Source organism: Notechis scutatus, chromosome Z (genome assembly GCF_049901735.1).
Source record: "Notechis scutatus isolate UNSWTSFEM ecotype Mainland chromosome Z, rNotScu1.2, whole genome shotgun sequence".
Lineage (NCBI taxonomy): Eukaryota > Metazoa > Chordata > Lepidosauria > Squamata > Elapidae > Notechis > Notechis scutatus.
This window is the reverse complement of record NC_142025.1, coordinates 60878394-60897272: the sequence shown is the minus strand read 5'-3', so window position 1 is coordinate 60897272 and position 18879 is coordinate 60878394. Positions and strand designations below refer to the sequence as shown.

Sequence of the window (18879 nt, the reverse complement as noted above, 5' to 3'; positions counted from 1 at the left end):
TGAGATTGATGTCTTTTTTATAAAAAACAGTTCTAAATGATATCAGTTCAATATAAAAATCTTATTTAGAATTATTGTCAGTGTGTACATCTGGCTACAATGGTCAGATGTCCAGATCTGGATTGGTATAGTTGTTTTTTAAGAAAAAGTGTGTATCATCTTTGCCCTGTAAGAAGGTCAGGAGTTCACCCCAAATACCTGGGTAAGAAAATATTCTTACACTTGTGGCAACATGAATACATCAGGATTATTGCAGATATATTTTTAAAGTATTATTGTATCAGGGCTCCCCTCTTCCTCATTAAGGCAAATGAGGTTTTCCAGTCAGCAGTTGGAGAGAAGGAGAGCTCCTTCCATTCAGCTCTCCATCTTGACTTTTTAAAAAGCTTTGTTGTTTCTATTGGAAAAAGAGAATTTTATAGATGTTTTATAGGAATCAATTAATATTATAAATGAAGTATATTATTTTACAGGCAATTTGTATGAGTGTGTGTATTTGCCCTAACCCCCAATCCCCTTTTTAAAGTAGTACGAAAAATGAGATAGGAGGTATTTATTTGTACATCTATCTATGGGACTTCTACTTGAAATACATTTATTAAGTTAAGAGAAAGACTGCTTAGATAGGTTTCAGGTGGAACTAGTTTCTCTAACTTGATAATATTAGAAAACAAGGTATTACATACAAGTTTCATCTGTGTTCATTTAATTATTGCCTATTTCTCACTTGTGGGCAATTGTTTTCAGCAGCATATTTTTTTCAAGTTAGCATGGTATATTATTCCACAAATGAAAGAGAACAAATATAACCTGAATAGATTTACAGGTAGTTCTTGACTTACAACAGTTCATTTAGTGATTGTTTAAAGTTACAACAGCCTTGAAAAAAGTGACTTACGACCAGTTACAACCTTTGCAGCATCTCCATGATCGTGTGATCATGTGATCAAAATTTAGATGCTTGGCAACTGGTTCATAATTATGACCGTTGCACTGTCTCAGGGTCATGTGATTATTTTTGCAACTTTCTGAGAAATAATGTCAGTGGGGAAGCCAGATTCCCTTAACAATCAAGTTACCAACTTATCAGCTTCAGTGATTAACTTAACAACTGTGGCAAGAAATGTTGTAAAACTCACTTAACAAATTCTCACTTAACATTAATTTTGGGCTCCATTATTGACTACTAGTATTTTATGTATGGTCTCTTTTTTCTCCTATACTTTAACATTAAAATTCTAGTTCAATGTATTTTATTTCCTCATATTTCATAAACACTGATTCTTTATATATTTAAAAATATTACTATAACAAAATAGCCAAACCTTGGCTGTTTGTTGAACTAGTCATGCTTACTACTTAATTGATTTTTTTAAAAAATTCATTAAGGTTTCTCTTCTACAATCTATAGTAGTGAATTTTCTTTCTTCTTTAGGGCTTTGATCTCAAATAATTGTTTCTTTGAATAGAGTCCAAACATAAATATATTTTAGTTCCACTAAAATCTGTGGAAATTTTAGTCATAAGTAGCGTAGGCCCTACTAATTTCCATTAAGATAAAATATGCCTAACCAGGTTTAAATCCAGTCTATAAATCATATATGCAGATATGCAACTCTGTGTGCATCCTGCAAAAATAGGGTAGTCTGGCTCTTTTTTAGCCTGAACTGTCAAATGTCTATATGTGATATTATAACAACAGAGGTAATAATAAAATTCGTGTTTTAATATCATTGGTACTGGATACTATGTTTCATTAATAATTTTGGAATTGCTTGTTTGCTAATGATTAGTATATGCATGAATTCAGTATCTTAAGTGTTTGTAAACTAGTCATATCAATATATAACTATCACATTAATTGCCTTAATGAAGATTTTATAGTTCCTTGTCAGTACAGTTTGTCTAACACATTAAGTTTTCCTGTTTCTTTGCTTGCTACTCCAAAAAAGAGGATACTTCTGATAAGATGGATGGTAAGAGCCTGTTTTATCTTTCACTTTCTAAAACAACTGATTTTGACTTCTGTACACATAACAAATTCAGTTTGAAAAAACTCACTCAGCTGACTTTTAAATAATGTGAGATTTTATTATTAAAGCATTGATATAAGTAGATTGGCAAGTGTTTGTGTAGCTCTATTCCAATGCTGCTTTAGACAAGATTTACTTGACTTGTACAGTATTGTTCATTTTTGCAAAGCTAGTCTTACTATTTGAGCAACTAATAGTCAAATGAAGGGCATACCTTGATTTTTCTTACTATCAGCAAAGTAGTTGAATTTAAATTGCAATATTTAACCTTAAGTTTATTTGCTAATGTATAATACATATAATTCATTTTTAACAACCATCTATTATTTTTTGTTTAGTTCTGCCTTATAATTTTTAATTCTTTCTTAATAATTATTATATAATGATTTTAACAAATAATTATTTTATATTTATTGTTTTATTTAACTGTTATATGCTTCCCAAAATCACTTTCTATGAAATAGGCACCTATATACATTTCATCAATAAATCAACAAATTTGATCAATAAAATAACATCTAGTTTATAAATTTTATACTTTTTTTTGTAAATTTTATTGGTTTTTAAAGACAAACAAAAACAAACAAAACATAAAAACATCCAACTTTCTTCCATAAGTGTACAAGCAGTGTGTCGGTTGGTTTACAAATTTTTTATGCATCCATTTCATAGTCACAATTACAGTTACATTGCATAATAACTCATATTATCAATCAAAGATTAAATACCCTAGTATCATTATTAATCAATCATTTGACTACAATTTTGTTCATTCATACTTTGCGAGATAACTATAATTTACTCAGTTTATTTTATAAAAATTCATATAATCCTCCCAAATCTATCCTAAAAACATTTTATAGATATAATAATAAAAAAAGAAAAGAAATACATCTTTATATATTCATTGTTTTCTAAAATTCTACATATTTTAATATTATATTTTATTATCTAACCATTGATAGAAAAGATCCCAAATTTTGTAAAATTGTTTATCCTCTTGTTCTCTAATTTCAAATGTCAATCTACTCATTTCAGCACATTCCAATATTTTCTTAATGGTTTCCTCCTGCGATGGTATTTTCTCATTTTTCCAATTTTTAGCAAATACGATCCTAGCCGCTGTTAATACATTTACAATCAAATATTTTAAATCTTTACTGTATGTATCAGGTAAGATTCCCAATAAAAATATCTCTGGTTTCAAATCTATATGTTTTTTTGTCATTTTTTCCAACCATGTGTGGATTTTAGTCCAATATTTTCTCGCATCCGCACAAGTCCACCACATATGGTAGTATGAGCCAGGTATCTGATGACATTTCCAACATTTTTCGGATTTATTCTTGAACATTCTTGCTATTCTTGTCGGGGGAAAATGCCACCTGTAAAACATCTTATACAAATTTTCTTTAAATGCTGTTGACATTGTCATTTTATAATTTTGAGACCACAGTTTTTGCCATTTCTCTAAATCAATCCCATATCCAAAATTCTTCCCCCAAGCAATCGTAGTTTCTTTAACTTGTTCTTCTAGTTTAATTTCTAATAGATATCCATACAGTTTTTTAATCACCTTTTCATCAGTACCTGTCAAAATCTTATCTAAGTCAGTCAATTTATGATAAAAACCTTCTGTTTTAAAATCCTTATCATACCTTGAGTGTATTTGCACATATGAAAACCAATTCATCTTTATACCTTGTTCCTCTAGCTTTTGCATAGATTTAAGTTCACCCTTTTCATTCAAAATTTCCCCATATCTAACTGTTCCTTCTTGTATATTATAGGATAGGAAAATGCTTCAATAGTCGATAACCAGACTGGAATTTTCAAATAGCATTGTCTTTTAATCTTCTCCCAATTTAACCACAGAGACTCCCGTATATGATGTCTTCTAAAATAGCCCTGTGTTTTGATTCCCTTGTACCATAAAAAAGCATGCCACCCCAACAACAGATCATGTCCTTCTAGTGTCAACAATCTAGTATTTCTTAATGTTATCCATTCCTTAGCCCACATCAAGTTTGTAGCTTGATAGTACAACTCCCAATTAGGCAAACCAAATCCTCCTCTAATTCTAGCATCTTGCAAAAGTTTTAACTTTATTCTCGCTTTCTTACCTTGCCATATATATTTCAACACAATTTTATTTAAATCTTCAAAGTAGTCCTTTCCAAGCCTAATTGGTATTGTTTGAAACAAATATAAAATTCTGGGTAAAATATTCATCTTGATTGTTGAAATTCTCCCTATTAATGACAATTGTAGATTTTCCCATTTTGTCAAGTCCAACGCTATCTGCTGTTTAAGTTTAATGTAATTGTTCTCTTTCAAAGTACTACATCTTGCTGTCAAATGTATCCCCAAATACTTAACCTTGTTCGTGACTTGAATTTTCAGTAGGTCTGCCAATTCTTCTTTTTGTCTTAGTAGCATATTCTTTGTCAAGATCTTTGTTTTATCTTTATTTATTTTCAAACCAGCCACCTTGCCATATGCCTCTATCTTTTCCAATAATTTTGGTGCTGTTTCTAAAGGGTCTTCTAAAATAAAAGCCAAATCATCCGCAAAGGCTTGCAATTTAAATTCTTCCTTTTTGATTTTCATTCCTTTTATACTCTTTTCGTCTCTAATATTTCTATTTAACACTTCCAAAGTTAATACAAATAGCAAAGGTGATAGTGGGCATCCTTGTCTTGTACCTTTTCTTATATTGATGGAATCTGTCAATTCTCCCTCTATCATTACCTTTGCCGTTTGCTTATGGTATATGGCTTCTATTGCTTGAATGAAATTTCTGGCGAAACCCATCTGTTCCAATAATAATAGCATGAATCTCCAATTCACATTATCAAATGCCTTTTGTGCATCTAAAAATATCAAAGCCATTTGTTTTTCGGGGTGTGCCTCATAATATTCCAAAGTGTCCAAAATTACTCTCTTATTATCTTTGATTTGTCTCTTTGGCAGAAATCCATTTTGATCAGGATGGATAAAGTTATTTAAATATTTTTTAAGTCTTTCTGCCAGTATTGAAGCGAAAATTTTATAATCTGCATTTAGTAAAGAAATAGGTCTATAATTCTTAATTTGCAATGGATCAGCCTCTTCTTTTGGAATAAGTGTAATATAGGCTTCTGACCATGTTTTAGGTATCTTCTTTGCCATAACTTCATTCATGACTTCTAACAATGGAAAGTTCAGCGATTCTTGTAATGTTTTATAAAATTCTGCTGGGAGTCCATCTGGGCCTGGTACCTTTCCATTATTTTGCTTCTTAAGTGCTTCAGTTAATTCCAACATTGCTTTCTAACATTTTTTCAGTCTCTTTAGGTATCTTAGGTAGATTAGCATTCTGTAAATACTGTTTGACTCTTTCCTCATCAATATTCTCTTGCTTATATAGTTGCCCATAAAAGTCTTGAATAATTTCCTTTTTCTATTTATTGCCATAGAAAACTTGACCTTGATCATCTATTAACTGCAATATTTTCCTTGATTCTTTCTCCTTTCTCAATATGTATGCTAACCATCTACCTGGTTTGTTTGCATCTTCAAAGTAGTTCTGTTTAGCACTTCTAATTTTCTGTGCTAATTCTTCTTTCTCTATTTGGTCCATTTTGTGTTTAATTATGTCCAATTTTAGCTTAATGTCTTTTTTCTGTGGCGTTTTCTGTAGCTCTTTTTCAAGTCTTTTATGCTCATCTACTAAAGCTTTAGTGACTTGCCTTTTCCTGATGTTCCTTTTCCTTGTATAGTCTATTATCAAGTCTCTAGCATATGCCTTCATTGTGTCCCATACATTCTGAATTGAAGTATCTTCTTTTTTATTTTCTCTAAAGAAAAAGGCCAATTTTTTCTCCATCCGCTGTGTAAAGTCCTTTTCCTTTAAAACAGTATTATTTAACATCCATTTCGATCTTCTTTTTTGTCCTTTCCATTTGATTGTCACTGAATTGTGGTCTGCCCAAGTACTTGTTTCGATACCGTGTTTCTCATATAATAAGGCCGGGTCTTATTTTTTTTTGAGCCCCGAAAAAATGGCTAGGCCGTCTTTTCGGGGGTGACTTAATTTCTCCCCCTTGCATCCTCGGGCGGGCAGCGACGGCTTGGATGTTGACCTCGGCATTGGTGGGGCACTTCGTATCGGGGTCAACGCAGGCAGCACCATATCCGGGTATGCAACAAAAGTACTTCCTAACGGCAAGCCCCCCCACCATTCCCCCCCCCCATTTTGCATGTTTTAATATAGGCCTTAATTTGGGGGGAGGGGCTTAATTTCATTTCATGCCTATAAAACATGCTGGGACTTCCTATTGGGGGAGGCCTTATTGTTGGAGAAACAGGGTATTTATTTCTTGAATATTAGATATTAGTTCTGTTGAAATCCAAATCATGTCTATTCTGGACTATGATAAATGTCTATTTGAGTAAAAAGTGTATTGTTTGGTTTTAGCATTTCTTTCTCTCCATGTATCTTTTAAGTTTATTTCATCTGTCATTTTAAAAAAGGATTTAGGGAGAGTCTTTCTAATTTGCTTTGTTATTGTTGCTGTATAATCCAATTTGTTGTCTACAATTCCATTGAAATCTCCCATCATAACTATATTGACATAGTCCAGTTCAATTATTTTCATATGTAGTTTTTTATAGAATTCTTCTTGTTTATCATTCGGAGCATAAATTGCAATCAGGAGTGTTTTCATATTATTGTCCATTATTTCCACCATTAATACTCTTCCATCTTCATCAGTATGGATCAATTTTGCTGAGATGGTCTCTTTAATATATAAAACCACTCCTCTTTTCTTACATTGAGTCAAAGAAGTAAATATTTTCCCTAATTTTGGCTGTACCAACAGTTGTTCATTTTTTTTTTAATATGTACTTCTTGTAGACAAATTATATCAAATTTTAATTTCTCTAATTTATGAAAAAAATTTCCTTCTTTTAACAGCTGAATTTATATTTTATATAAATTTATATATCCATTTATATATCCATTTATATTCATTGTAATCAGTTTTTTCTCTTCCATGATTATATTTTGTAGTTGCGTTTGGCAGCTCTCATAGATCTTGGTTCACGTTGTTCTTTGGTTTCCACCTGTCCACCTACTGCACCTTCTTCTTTTTCAGTCTCCATTTGGTCCTCTTGAAATTCAATTAGTGAAATCTCTTTTTCTGCCTCTTCCTCTCTCCTTCCAACAAATTATGCGTAGAATAATTATGCTTTCTCAATTGAATCGATTCTATGTCTCTGTTCTTGCCATGTAAACATTAACCCTTCTGGAATTAGCCATCTATAATTCACCTCTTTTTTCAATAACATTTTAGTCAGGAATCGGTATTCTCCTCATCTCTCTCACTCTTCTAGGTATTTGTTTTAAGACCACAATCTCCTTGCCTTTGTATTTCAACGTTTTATCTCTTACCACTTGTAATATTTGTGTTTTAATGGCTTTTTTTGTAAATCTGATATGAACTTCTCTTGGTAGGTTATTTCTCATCGCATATCTTGTGAAGACTCGATATACCTCATCTACTCCATCCATCATCTTCTCCTCTGTTATTTCCAAAGCTTCAGCCAGTATTTCTATCATTGTCTCAGCTAGATTTTGTCCTTTCTCTTCCTCTATGTTTTGAAATCTGAGATAAAATTCTGATCTGTCCATCTCCCATTTCAGCATCCCACTTTTATCTTGTTCAACCACTGTTAATCTGCTATCAATATCTCCAATCTTCTTGTCTCTTTGTTTATCTTCTTCTTCTTCAATTTTTTGGAATCTCTCATCATACTTCACCATCATTTGTTGAATATTCTCCACTTTTTCATCAGTTTTCCCTATTCTTTGTTCAATATTCTCTGTTCTTTGCTCAATGTTCTCCATTCTCTTTTCAATAGTGTCTGATTTTGTTTTCTTGGATTCCTTACATAATCATCTGTAGAGTCACTTTTTCTTGTTCTTTATCTTGCTTTAACATTGTCTGAATTGAATGTTGTCCTCCAGATGGTGGGGAGGCAGAAGTAGAAGTTGAGGAGCCAGAAGCTATGAACTTCCTACTCATTTTAAACAATTCAAAATCTTCAGGTTCTTCTAAACCTTAATCCAAATTATGAAATAGCCAATTATAATTCAAAGAGAAAACAATGAAAGATAAAAATGGTAGAGAGAAAAAAGCCCAAAAGTAATAAAAAGAAAAGGAGAAAAAATTTCTTCAGGTTCTTCTGAACCTTAATCCAATCGATAGTTGAATAAAAAGGAAAGGAAAAGACAAAAAAGGCTTAAAAAGAACCAAAAAAAAGAGAAAAAATTCTTCAGGTTCTTCAACACCTTAATCCAATTGATAGGTCTCAAATAAAAAATAAACATAAAAGTGAACCAAAAGAATGGATGGAAAGACAAAAATTCCCAAAGGAGGAAGGAGGAAAAAAAGAACAATTTTGAGGCTTTCCCTTTAAAATACAAGGCAAAAATGGAAATATTGCAAAAATAAGGGTTTAAGAAAAAAAAGAGTACAGTAAAGCTGGTAAGGAGGGGTAGCACAATTTTAAAAAAAATAAAAAGGACACACTGCACTTTATTTAATTATCCAAGGCTCTTATTATAACTCTCTTCTCCACAAACTTCAAAGCCAAGCTTCAATTGTTGATAGAAATCCAGAAGAACACCTGCAATAACACTCTCCCGTGCCCTTCCCTCTATCTTATCACGTAGCAATGTCCTTGAAAGGGAGTCTCAGATCTTGCTTTCTCAGCTTCGTCTAAAACATTTTCAAGCCTCTAGTTGGCAGTGTTACAAAGTTTCTTTACTCTCACTTCCCCCCTCCTTTCCCAGACAAAACGTAATAGAAGTTAAAAAAAAGAGAGAAAGTATATAAAAAAAGAGAAAAATAACTAAAGGGAGCCTCTAACCTAAAATGTTGCAAAATCAAAAAAGAGAAGAAAAAATAAATGTAAATAGGAAAAAAACCAGTCCAGGTAGCAAATGCAAAATCGCATTAGCAGTCCAGCAATAAGAAAACAAAAACAAAAAACAAAGCCTTACTTTGACACTTCCGTTTAAAACCGCCGCTTATTCAGTTCTGTCAAAACTTTTACAGATTCTTTCTTTTCTTTAGGGTGTCCTTTTAAGTCTTAAAATAGTTTTAAAAAAGTTCTCACCAAACCGACACACTTTCTCTTTCTAGTCTTTTCTGATCGGAGCTGTCCCAACTTCAGCAGCTTTAATGGCTGCCTCTCTGCCGCCGGCAAGAAAGGCTTCTCCTGGATCAACCAGGGACTTTGCGGTGTCCCTGGGATCTACAGGATGCGCTCTTCACTATAGCCGTCTCTTGGGGACAGTTTAGGTCCGTTTGGACCGTCCAGGGGCAAAGATATCGGCTGCAATCTCAGACCTCCGAGATTGCAAGCCGTACCGTCGTGACGCCAGCTCCACCCTCAAAAATTTTATACTTCTTGTTGCCTGTTACCAAATGTAATTTTCAATATGTTAACTGGTAGAAAAGAGACAAGGTCTGGTGACATTTTAAATGTTTATTCTAAAATATTTTATTAGTTGCAAGGAATGGAACAGAATCCTGAGTTTTGAGTTTGTGCATGTGTGTATGTGTGTGTGGGTGAATTTGTAGTCTATAATGACTTTAATCTTCTCATACATAATCTCAGTATGTTGTATTTATATAATATAAAAGCAAGGCAGAAAATTTTGCTTAATGAAAATTTTAGATTATAGAACATATGAAATGTTTCAAAATAAAAAAGCTTGAAGAAGGTATAACCAAATATAGTTTTAACTACATTTTAAAATATAATGTGGTTCTATATAAACTGAATAAATCTTTGGCATTGTAATGGGATGCCAGAAAGTATGAGAAAATTGCCATTGTGGATTATATCAAAATGTATAGAAAATATTTTCAGTATCATATAGAATTAATATATTTTGCATCAGATCTTGTGGAATTCAAACATAACATGAACATAGAGACTGATATGGAAAGCTATGCATGGATGGGTGAATTACTGTATATCTTAGTTCAGAAAGTGAGGCTTATTTTTAAAAATTATGTTAGAGATTTTTTCCATTCTGGAATGTGACAAATTTGGTAGTATGTGTGACTAGGCATTAGAATAAATTATAGATTGAAAATATTTATGATAAAATGGGCAGGACCCCATCTATATAAACAAGATTCTGACATAGAACAAATAGTTGTTTAGTAAAAGTACAGAGCTTACAAGGGTTTCTTCCTCTAATTGGCAAAATAAGAGTATTGTTTGAAGAATCAAAGCCCAAGTTTGTAAACTAGTCAAGGAGTCTAGGAATTTCCTCCATGATGGAAAGCTGTCAAGTATACATTGTATGGACATTTCTCAAGATGTTATGGTGTATGTATTGTTGGCTGGAGACAACTTTGTGTAAGATGAAGGATTTGCAAAATGCATGAATTGCAGTCTCAAATTATGTGAAAATGGAAAACTGCATTCCTATTTCTGCCTTATTGTATACTGTAAATATATAACTTTATAGTTATTGGAAGATAAAAATATATTGTCTTTTACATTGTAGTTGATAGAGTTACACAGAAAAAAATATGCTACATTATAAGGAGGAGTAATCTTATGAATGTTAGTACTGGTCGATCTAGCTGGGACAAAATAGTTCCTGATTTTTCAGAGGAGTAAACCAATTATGAGGAAATTTCTGGCAAAAAAACTGGGAAAAAATCTCTCTGGTTTAGAACAAAAACTTTATTCAAGTTTATAAAAAAATTTAAGTTTATAAAAAAAGTCTGCATCATTGGTGTAAGTTAAAATGATAAATATCTTATTAATAGTGGGAATTCATAAAATAGATGTGACACTAATATTCTTGGATTTATTATAAGGGAAGAACCCTTAACTTGTGGAAATCCATCTACAAATAATCCTCAACTTACAACAGTTCAGTTAGTGACCATTCGAAGTTACAACAGCACTGAAAAAGTGACTCATTTTTCACACTTATGCCTTTTGCAGCATGCCCATGAACACAACAGCTGACTTACATTTATGATGGTTGTCGTGTTCCAGGGTGGTGTGATCACTTTTGCAACCTGCTGACAAGTAGAGTCAATGGGGAAACCAGATTCACTTGACAACTGTGTTAATACTGCACTGATTCACTTAACAAAAGTGATTCATTTAACAAAAGGTGTAAAATGGGGCAAAACTCACTTAACAAATTTCTCACTTAGCAACATAAATTATGGACTCAATTGTGGTCATAAATTGATACAACTACCTATAGTTTTTATATTTATTATTAATTTTACATAAAATTTAATAATCCATATATGTTACATAAAAACATGCAAAATACAAACAAATACCATTTTTATAACAAACATAAACAGCAATATGTCTATGGAGATACTCAGTCATCTAGATCATGGTTGTCCCAAAAGTACTTTATCAAGAAGCAACTGGACTTTCTGGTTTTTTTTAAAGATGTCTTGCTTCTCTTCCAAGAAGCTTCTTCAGTTCTGACTGGATGGTGTGGAATGGAAGGATTTATACTCCTAGCAGACAGCTGGTCATTTGCATTATTTTAGCAAGTTGTTAAGGCCACCTAGAGGTTTATCTGTGTTATCAAGTCAGCTGAATAGTGCAAATGAGTGTGGAGCCTTCTTGGAACTGTTGGAAGGACTGTGTTGTAGATGGAGATTGATGGTGTCATATCTCTCTCCCTCTGTTGAAAGAGGTATCAACTCTGAAGTGAACCTGGATGAAGCCATCTTGTGCTGCCTCATAGTTGTCACGAAGTCTGAGAGGGGGAAGAGAAGGGGGAAGTAGATAGCCCAGCTAACAGTCAAAATAAAAAAAATTCCTATGAGAACCAAGGTCATCATAACAGGTGGCTGGTGAAGGAGGAGATCAACCTGCCAGCTGCATTCATTGGACAGTGTGACTGGTGACACCTGGAGTGGGGGGAGTTTTACTCTTTTAATTAGGTGAAAACTGTGGGAATCTTTAGAGTTGGTTTTCACTGCCTCTGCCAATATGATGTATCCAATAGACATGTTCTTTGAGGAATCTACTTGCCTTGGAGTTCTGCTTTCAATGGGTGCGTTACTTGGAATACTGACAAGGGAGCTGTTCAATTTTGATATAGATGGCCTCTTTGAACCTTCTTTCAAACCAGCAGCTTCTCTGTCCAAAATGTGGACTTTGCTGACTTCAAGAGTGGCTTTTGTGTTTTAAATGCAGATGGACTGCTGAATCCAGTCCTGATGGGTTTGTTCGCCTATGTTGTGCTGTGCGTTTATGAAGTGGTTGTTTTGTTTCCCCAATGTACAGATCTGCACAGGGCTCACTGCATTGTACTGCATATACAGTAGCGGCCAAAATTATGGAAACCTTTTGGTAAAAGTATATTTTTGAAGTTTGATGGCTAATAATACCACTTTTTTGGAGTAGTACTATTAAATTATATATCAGTAGAAAGATAATTTAATCAAAAATGTAATGTAACAAAGTTTGTTCAATTATTTGTATTCTATGATAAGTTATAGCCAAATAACTAAAAAAGAAAGCACAACTTGCTTAGGTTTATATCGAGTAGCTTTTCTTCATCTGATTGTAGCCAATGAGCATGGGTATTTAGAGAGTCAATCAGGTGCCATCTTGTTTTGGCAATGAGCCAATCAGATCACAGTAGGATTCAGTTATTGATGTCATGTATTGAAGCTGAGAGGAGGACATTTGTCAGTGCCTTATGTGATCGCTATTGTCAGTGTGTTATGTGATCGCTATTAAGTTGGGTTTTTCTGTGTTTTAGTGAGCTTGTAAAATATAATAAAATAATGGTGCAAATAATAATTGCCATAATTGACTGGCCACCCAGAAAGCAATGTAAAATAGTATTATTAAGAGAACAAGGCTACAGTTATTAAGAAATTAGAAGAAAAATTGGTGGAAACTTAACCAAAGGTGTCATTTAAGTTTTTGAAGAGGTATAAGGAGACCCAGTCACTGCAAAACCAAACTGGTAAAGGCAGGAAAAAGGTGTACAACAGCAAGTGATGATAGAAAAATAAAGAGACTGTGCCTACGTGACAGAAGAAAATCATCTGGGTGTATACAAGATGAAATGTAGGAAAACATCTAAGTACAAGTCTCCATTCATCATTAACTGTAATAATTCAAGCAGTAAACAACATCAAATCCAATGCAAAAAATGATAGAATGTTTTGACAGCTTTGCCAGGACAATAATGCAGATTTTATTACGTTACTTTTGCACACAGAAGTTCAGTGGCTGTCAAAGTGTACATCTTTGGCTCGTTGTGTAGCATTATATGATAGTGTCATACAATTTTTTGAAAGTAATAATGAGACCAATCTGTGTCAACAGTTAAAGCCAGTAAAGAATAATGTCTTTTATTTGGCAGATATTTTCAAGAGATTTAATGATGTCAATTTGCAGCTTTAAGGAGCTAATAAAACTCTTATAGGTTGCCAAAGTATTTTGTCATTATTTATTGACAAACTTGAACTACTTCGTTATAATCTATTGAAGAGAGAATTTCATCAATTTCCTGAATTATCATCTATAAAAGATGATGTAACTCCAGAGGATATTGACAGATTCAGTAGTCACTTCAACGAAATTAAATTGGACATGGAAAAATGATTTGAAGATATTTTAAAATTGAAGGTGTATGACTGAATGAAAAATCCTTTTACCTCAAATATTGAAGAGGCTGATAAAACTTGCCAAGATAGAACTGTTAGAAATTAGATATGATGAAGAAAGTAAACATAAATTCGATAGTGGTGGATATGAAAACCTATGGCAAAATAAAAAAATGCCTGTCTTATATCCAAATATATGGAAAATGATATTCAGTTTATGATACCTTTCCCTACCTCATATCTTGTGGAATCAGGCTTTAGTGCTGTTAATCTTATTATGACCAAAGAAAGAAACTGCCAGAATATTTCCGAAAGAAGAGACCTTCGTTTGTTCCTTACAAAAATTGAGCCAGATATCTAGCATTTAGTTTTGCAGCATCAGCCTCAGGGATCTCATTAATAATTTAATTAATTAAATGTAGTTTCATCAGACTTCATGTTTTTATGTATGCAAAGTATAAATAAAAAGATAGATTTAACTATAGTTAGTTGTTTTATAAAGATTTTTTCTGGCAAACTTAGCGAAAGTCCAAAATAAAGTATTTGGTAAGTAATTATTATTATATGCTTTAAGCTGCTGTAACTCTGCTTTATAAATTTTATAAAGTAAAGTTACTCCCCTACCATTACTGTGGAACCAGTGAGCAGTTAGAAAATTTTACTACTAACGGAGATACAAAAGTGGTCGGTAGGTATAAAAAGGTTGACTACCCTGATCTAATAGATAGTTGTAAGTTTTACTGATCTTTTTTTCCCTTCCCGATGCCATATTTTATCTAATTCTTGCTGGGTTGTGTAAAAGCCAAATTGTTCTTTATCCTTATTATAATGTGCTTGCACTTGCAGATAAGGCCACCATCCTATCTCGATTCCCTGAAGTTGTAATTGTTTCCTAGTTTTTAATTCCCCTTTTTCATTTAGTAAATATCTATATTTTATCATTTTGGTACAATTCAGAACATTGGGATGTATTACTGCTTCTATTGTTGATAACCATAATGGCACCTTTACGTAATAGTTCCTTTTTATTTTTTTCCCATGTGTTTAGCAAGGCATCTCTCACCCAATGTCTTTGAAAGTACGAGTGATATTTACTCTTCCCGTCCCAGATAAACACATGCCAGCCAAGTTGTAGGGCAAAGCCCTCTAACATTAATATCCTATTTGTCAAATTGATCCAATCTTTCAGACATGTGGCTATTGCCGCCTGATAGTGTAATTCAAACTCTAGGAGACCAAAACCTCCTTCCTTTCTAGTATCTTGTAATAATTTGTATTTTATCGTGGCTTTTCTCTTCTGCCAAATAAATTTTGAAATTTGTTTGTTTAAATCTTCAAAGAATTTCCCCCCCAACTTGACTGGCACCATCTGGAACAGGAATAGCAACTTTGGTAAGACATTCATTTTTATTATTGCAATCTGCCCTAACAAGGACAGTTGTATCTTGGCCCAATTATCTAAATCTTTTAATATTTGGGTAATCAATTTATCATAATTATCCTTTTTGATTGAGGAACACTTAGCTGTCATCCAGATCCTGAGATATCTTACTTTATTTACTACCTGCATACCTACTTTGTTTGCCAATTCTTTATTTTGTTTTGTTTTTTGTGCAGTTTTTCATTATTAATTTGGTTTTTTCTCTATTAATTTTCAGCCCCGCCCCCTTTCCAAATTCTTCTATTTCATTCATTAGTATTGTGCTTGTTTCTTTTGGGTCTTCCATTTTAAATGCCATATTGTCGGCGAAGGCTTGGAGTTTATACTCCTCTTTTTTAATATTTAATCCTTTGATATCTCAGTTCTGTCGTACTTTTGTCAATAATACCTCTTCTGCTAATATGTATAACAATGGGGCCAGGGGACATCCTTGCCTCACTCCCTTACTTATCTCTAAACTATCCGTAATTTCTCCATTCATTATTATTTTTGCAGTTTGTGTCTTATAGATTGTTTGGATAAGTCCCAGAAAGTTTTTGCCAAATTTCATGCTAATCAGTTGATTAATAAGAAATCTCCAATTCAAATTATCAAAAGCTTTCTGGACATCTAGGAACATCAGTGCCATCGGTCTATTCGGGCACATTTCATAAAATTCTAAAATGTCCAAAATTATCCTTGTATTGATCTTCAATGTCTTGTATTGATCTTCTCAGGCATTATCATTGCTAGGATCTTATAAGCCACATTTAAGAGGGAAATTGGCCTATAGTTGCATATTTGTTGTGGGTCTGTCTATTCTTTGTGAATGAGCGTTATATATGCTTCTGTCCATGATTTAGGTATTTTAGTGCATTCAAGGGCTTCATTGTACAGATCTGCCATTAGTTCCTCCAGTATTTCCTGGAATTCTTTATAAAACTCTGATAGAATTCCATCCGAGCCAGGGGTCTTATTCGTTTTCTGTTTCCCAATTGCATCTCTAATTTCTTTTATAGAAATTTTATCATTTAAAATGTCTTTTTCTTCATCCATTATTTCTGGTAGATTTTTCCCGTTAAGATTTTGATTAATAAGCTCTTCCGGGGTTTATACATTTCTTACAGATACAGATACAGATTACAGATAATCAGAGTTGGAAGGGACCTTGTAGGTCATCTAGTCCAACCCCCCCCTCACCCAAGCGGGAGACCCTACACCATTTCTGACAAATGGCAGTCCAATCTCTTCTTGAAAGTCTCAACTGATGGTGCTCCCACAACTTCCGAGGGCAAGCTGTTCCATTGGTTGATTGTTCTCACTGTCAAAAAGTTTCTCCTTGTTTCCAGGTTAAATCTCTCGTTCAGTTTCCATCCATTATTCCTTGTCTGGCCTACAGGAGCTTTAGAAAATAGCTTGACCCCTTCCTCCCTGTGGCAGCCCCTCAAATATTGGAAGACCTCTATCATGTCTCCCCGGTCCTTCTCTTGACTAGACTAGCCAAGCCCAGTTCCTGCAACCGTTCGTTGTATGTTTTAGCCTCCAGTCCCCTAATCATCCTGGTTGCTCTTCTCTGTACTTTTTCTAGACTCTCAACATCTTTTTTATAATGTGGTGACCAAACCTGGATGCAGTACTCTAGGTGTGGTCTTACTAAGGCTTTATAGAATGGTATTAGTACTTCCCTTGATCTTGACTGTATCCCTCTGTTAATACAATTTAGGATTGCATTAGCTAGTCTAGCTTTTTTGGCGGCTGCTGCACACTGCTGGCTCATATTTAGCTGGTTGTCCACTAAGACTCCAAGATCCCTCTCCCAGTTACTGCTATTGAGCCTGGTTTCACCCAGTCTGTATGGTTTTTCTTGCCTAAGTGTAGGACTTTACTTTTGTCTATATTGAATTTCATTTTATTAGATATGGCCCAGTGTTCTAGTCTGTTCTTCTTGGGTGTTAGCTATTCCTGCCAGCTTAGTATCATCTTTCTGCCAGCTTAGTATCATTTTTTGAGCAATTTCCTTCTTTTCATGCATCTGGGAACATATTTTTCCTTCATGATCTCGGAGCTACTATCGTTCTTTTTTCCTGTTCTTTTTTTAATTTGTGAGCGAACCATCTCCCTGGCTTATTCGTGTTTTCAAAGTAATTTTGCTTTGCTAATTTGATTTTCCTGGCCAGGTCCTCCTGTACACTCAGATTTATTTTGTGCTTCACCAGATCAATTTCTCTTTTAATATTTCCATTACTCAGATCTTTCTGTCTGATCGTTTCTAAGTCTTTCAATTTCTCTCGCCAGTCTTTCTGTTGTCGTTTTTTTTCTTTGTTCCTTTTTATATCATAGACAATAGTTAAACCCCTTACAGATAGGCCTTTGCTGTATCCCATAAATTCTGTAAGGATGTGTGTTCTCTCTGATTGATTTCAAAAAATATTTTTAATTCTTTTTCTATCATATTAATATATTCTTTATCCCTTAATACATTTTTATTAAGTGTCCACCTTCCAATCCTCCTCTTTCCTCTCCTTTTAATTTTAATCGGATTGTAGTCAGCCTATGTGTTTGCTAAAATCTCTATTTTTTCTAGTTCTCCATTAATCCCAATCTATCCATACCAGATCTATTCTTGACCACGAGTGGTGAGGATTGGAAAAGAAAGTGAGTTGTCTTTTAGTAGGATTCAGTTCTCTCCAAGCACCTTTCAAATTCAATTCTGTCACCATCATATTGAAGGTAGACGGAAATGTTTTCCTTTTAAAAAAAAATTTTTTTTACTGTTTTTGTAGTCTTTCTCTATATCTGGGGTTGCATTGTAATCTTCTACTATACACACATTTGGGTGTTCAATTTCTACTATCCTTTATGAAGCTTGGAATAGAAGTCTTTTTTATTTGTATTTGGGGCACTAATAAAATCTTTTTCTGATTTAAAGTAATTTCTATGAATAACATTCTCCCTTCCTCATCCTTGTATACCTCCCTCGGGTGCAACCAATCTTTTATGTATACCACAATGCCCCTTTTTTTCTGATTTGTCAGAGCCCAATACATTTTACCCAAATTAGGGGATTTTAAAAGATCTACCTGGTTCTCTGGAATATGGACTTCTTGCATACATATGATATCTGCATTTTGCTTCTTGAGTTTTTCAAATATCTGCTTTCTTTTTGACGGTAAATTTAAGCCATTTATATTTATTGATAATAGGGTGGTTTCTTTATCCATGTTACTGCTTGTATAGAATGGTTCTTGTCTCATTTCTTGTTCTTGATTCTCTTCTGGGTCTATTGTCGCCTTCTTCTTCTCTAGTGTTCTGTCCTTCTAGTTCCTGTTCTGTTTCTTTCTCTTCCCAACTTCTGGTATCTAGCTCCTCCCTATTTTCCTGCTCTTCTTCGGGTCCTAAGTATCAGTCACAAAATTCCTGCGCTTTGTCCAGCGAGTCAATCTTATATTTCTTGTCCTGCCAGGATATTAAGAGTCCCTCTGGCGTGAGCCATCTAAACGCTATTCCATTCTTAATCAGTTGAGATTATAAGAACTGATAGTTTCTTCTTTGCTCTCTGACTCTCCTAGGTATTTGTTTCATAGTCACTACTTCATGTTCTTTATATACTAGTGGCTCGTCTCTGGTCTTTCCATAGAGTAGATCTCGTGTTATCTTTCTTGCAAAGCGAATATGGACCTCCCAAGGTAGTTTATATCTACGTGCATAGTGTGTATACACCCTGTAAACTTCATCAATGTCATTC

The 18879-nt window shown here is 33.7% G+C and overlaps 1 protein-coding gene across 49 annotated transcripts in view; it reads left to right on the top strand.

The window, feature by feature from the left end:
• The window catches only part of CLASP2 (cytoplasmic linker associated protein 2), a 322288-nt gene that overhangs the window by 194838 nt on the left and 108571 nt on the right, over positions 1-18879 (top strand). For 29 of the 49 annotated variants that reach the window (XM_087945643.1, XM_087945666.1, XM_087945642.1 and 26 more), the window contains one exon: positions 1953-1976. The exons of the other annotated variants lie outside the window; for them this stretch is intronic. In XM_087945643.1, the coding sequence (XP_087801769.1) occupies positions 1953-1976 (24 nt within the window). The remainder of the gene's footprint in view (positions 1-1952; positions 1977-18879) is intronic. 49 annotated transcript variants of the gene reach the window in all.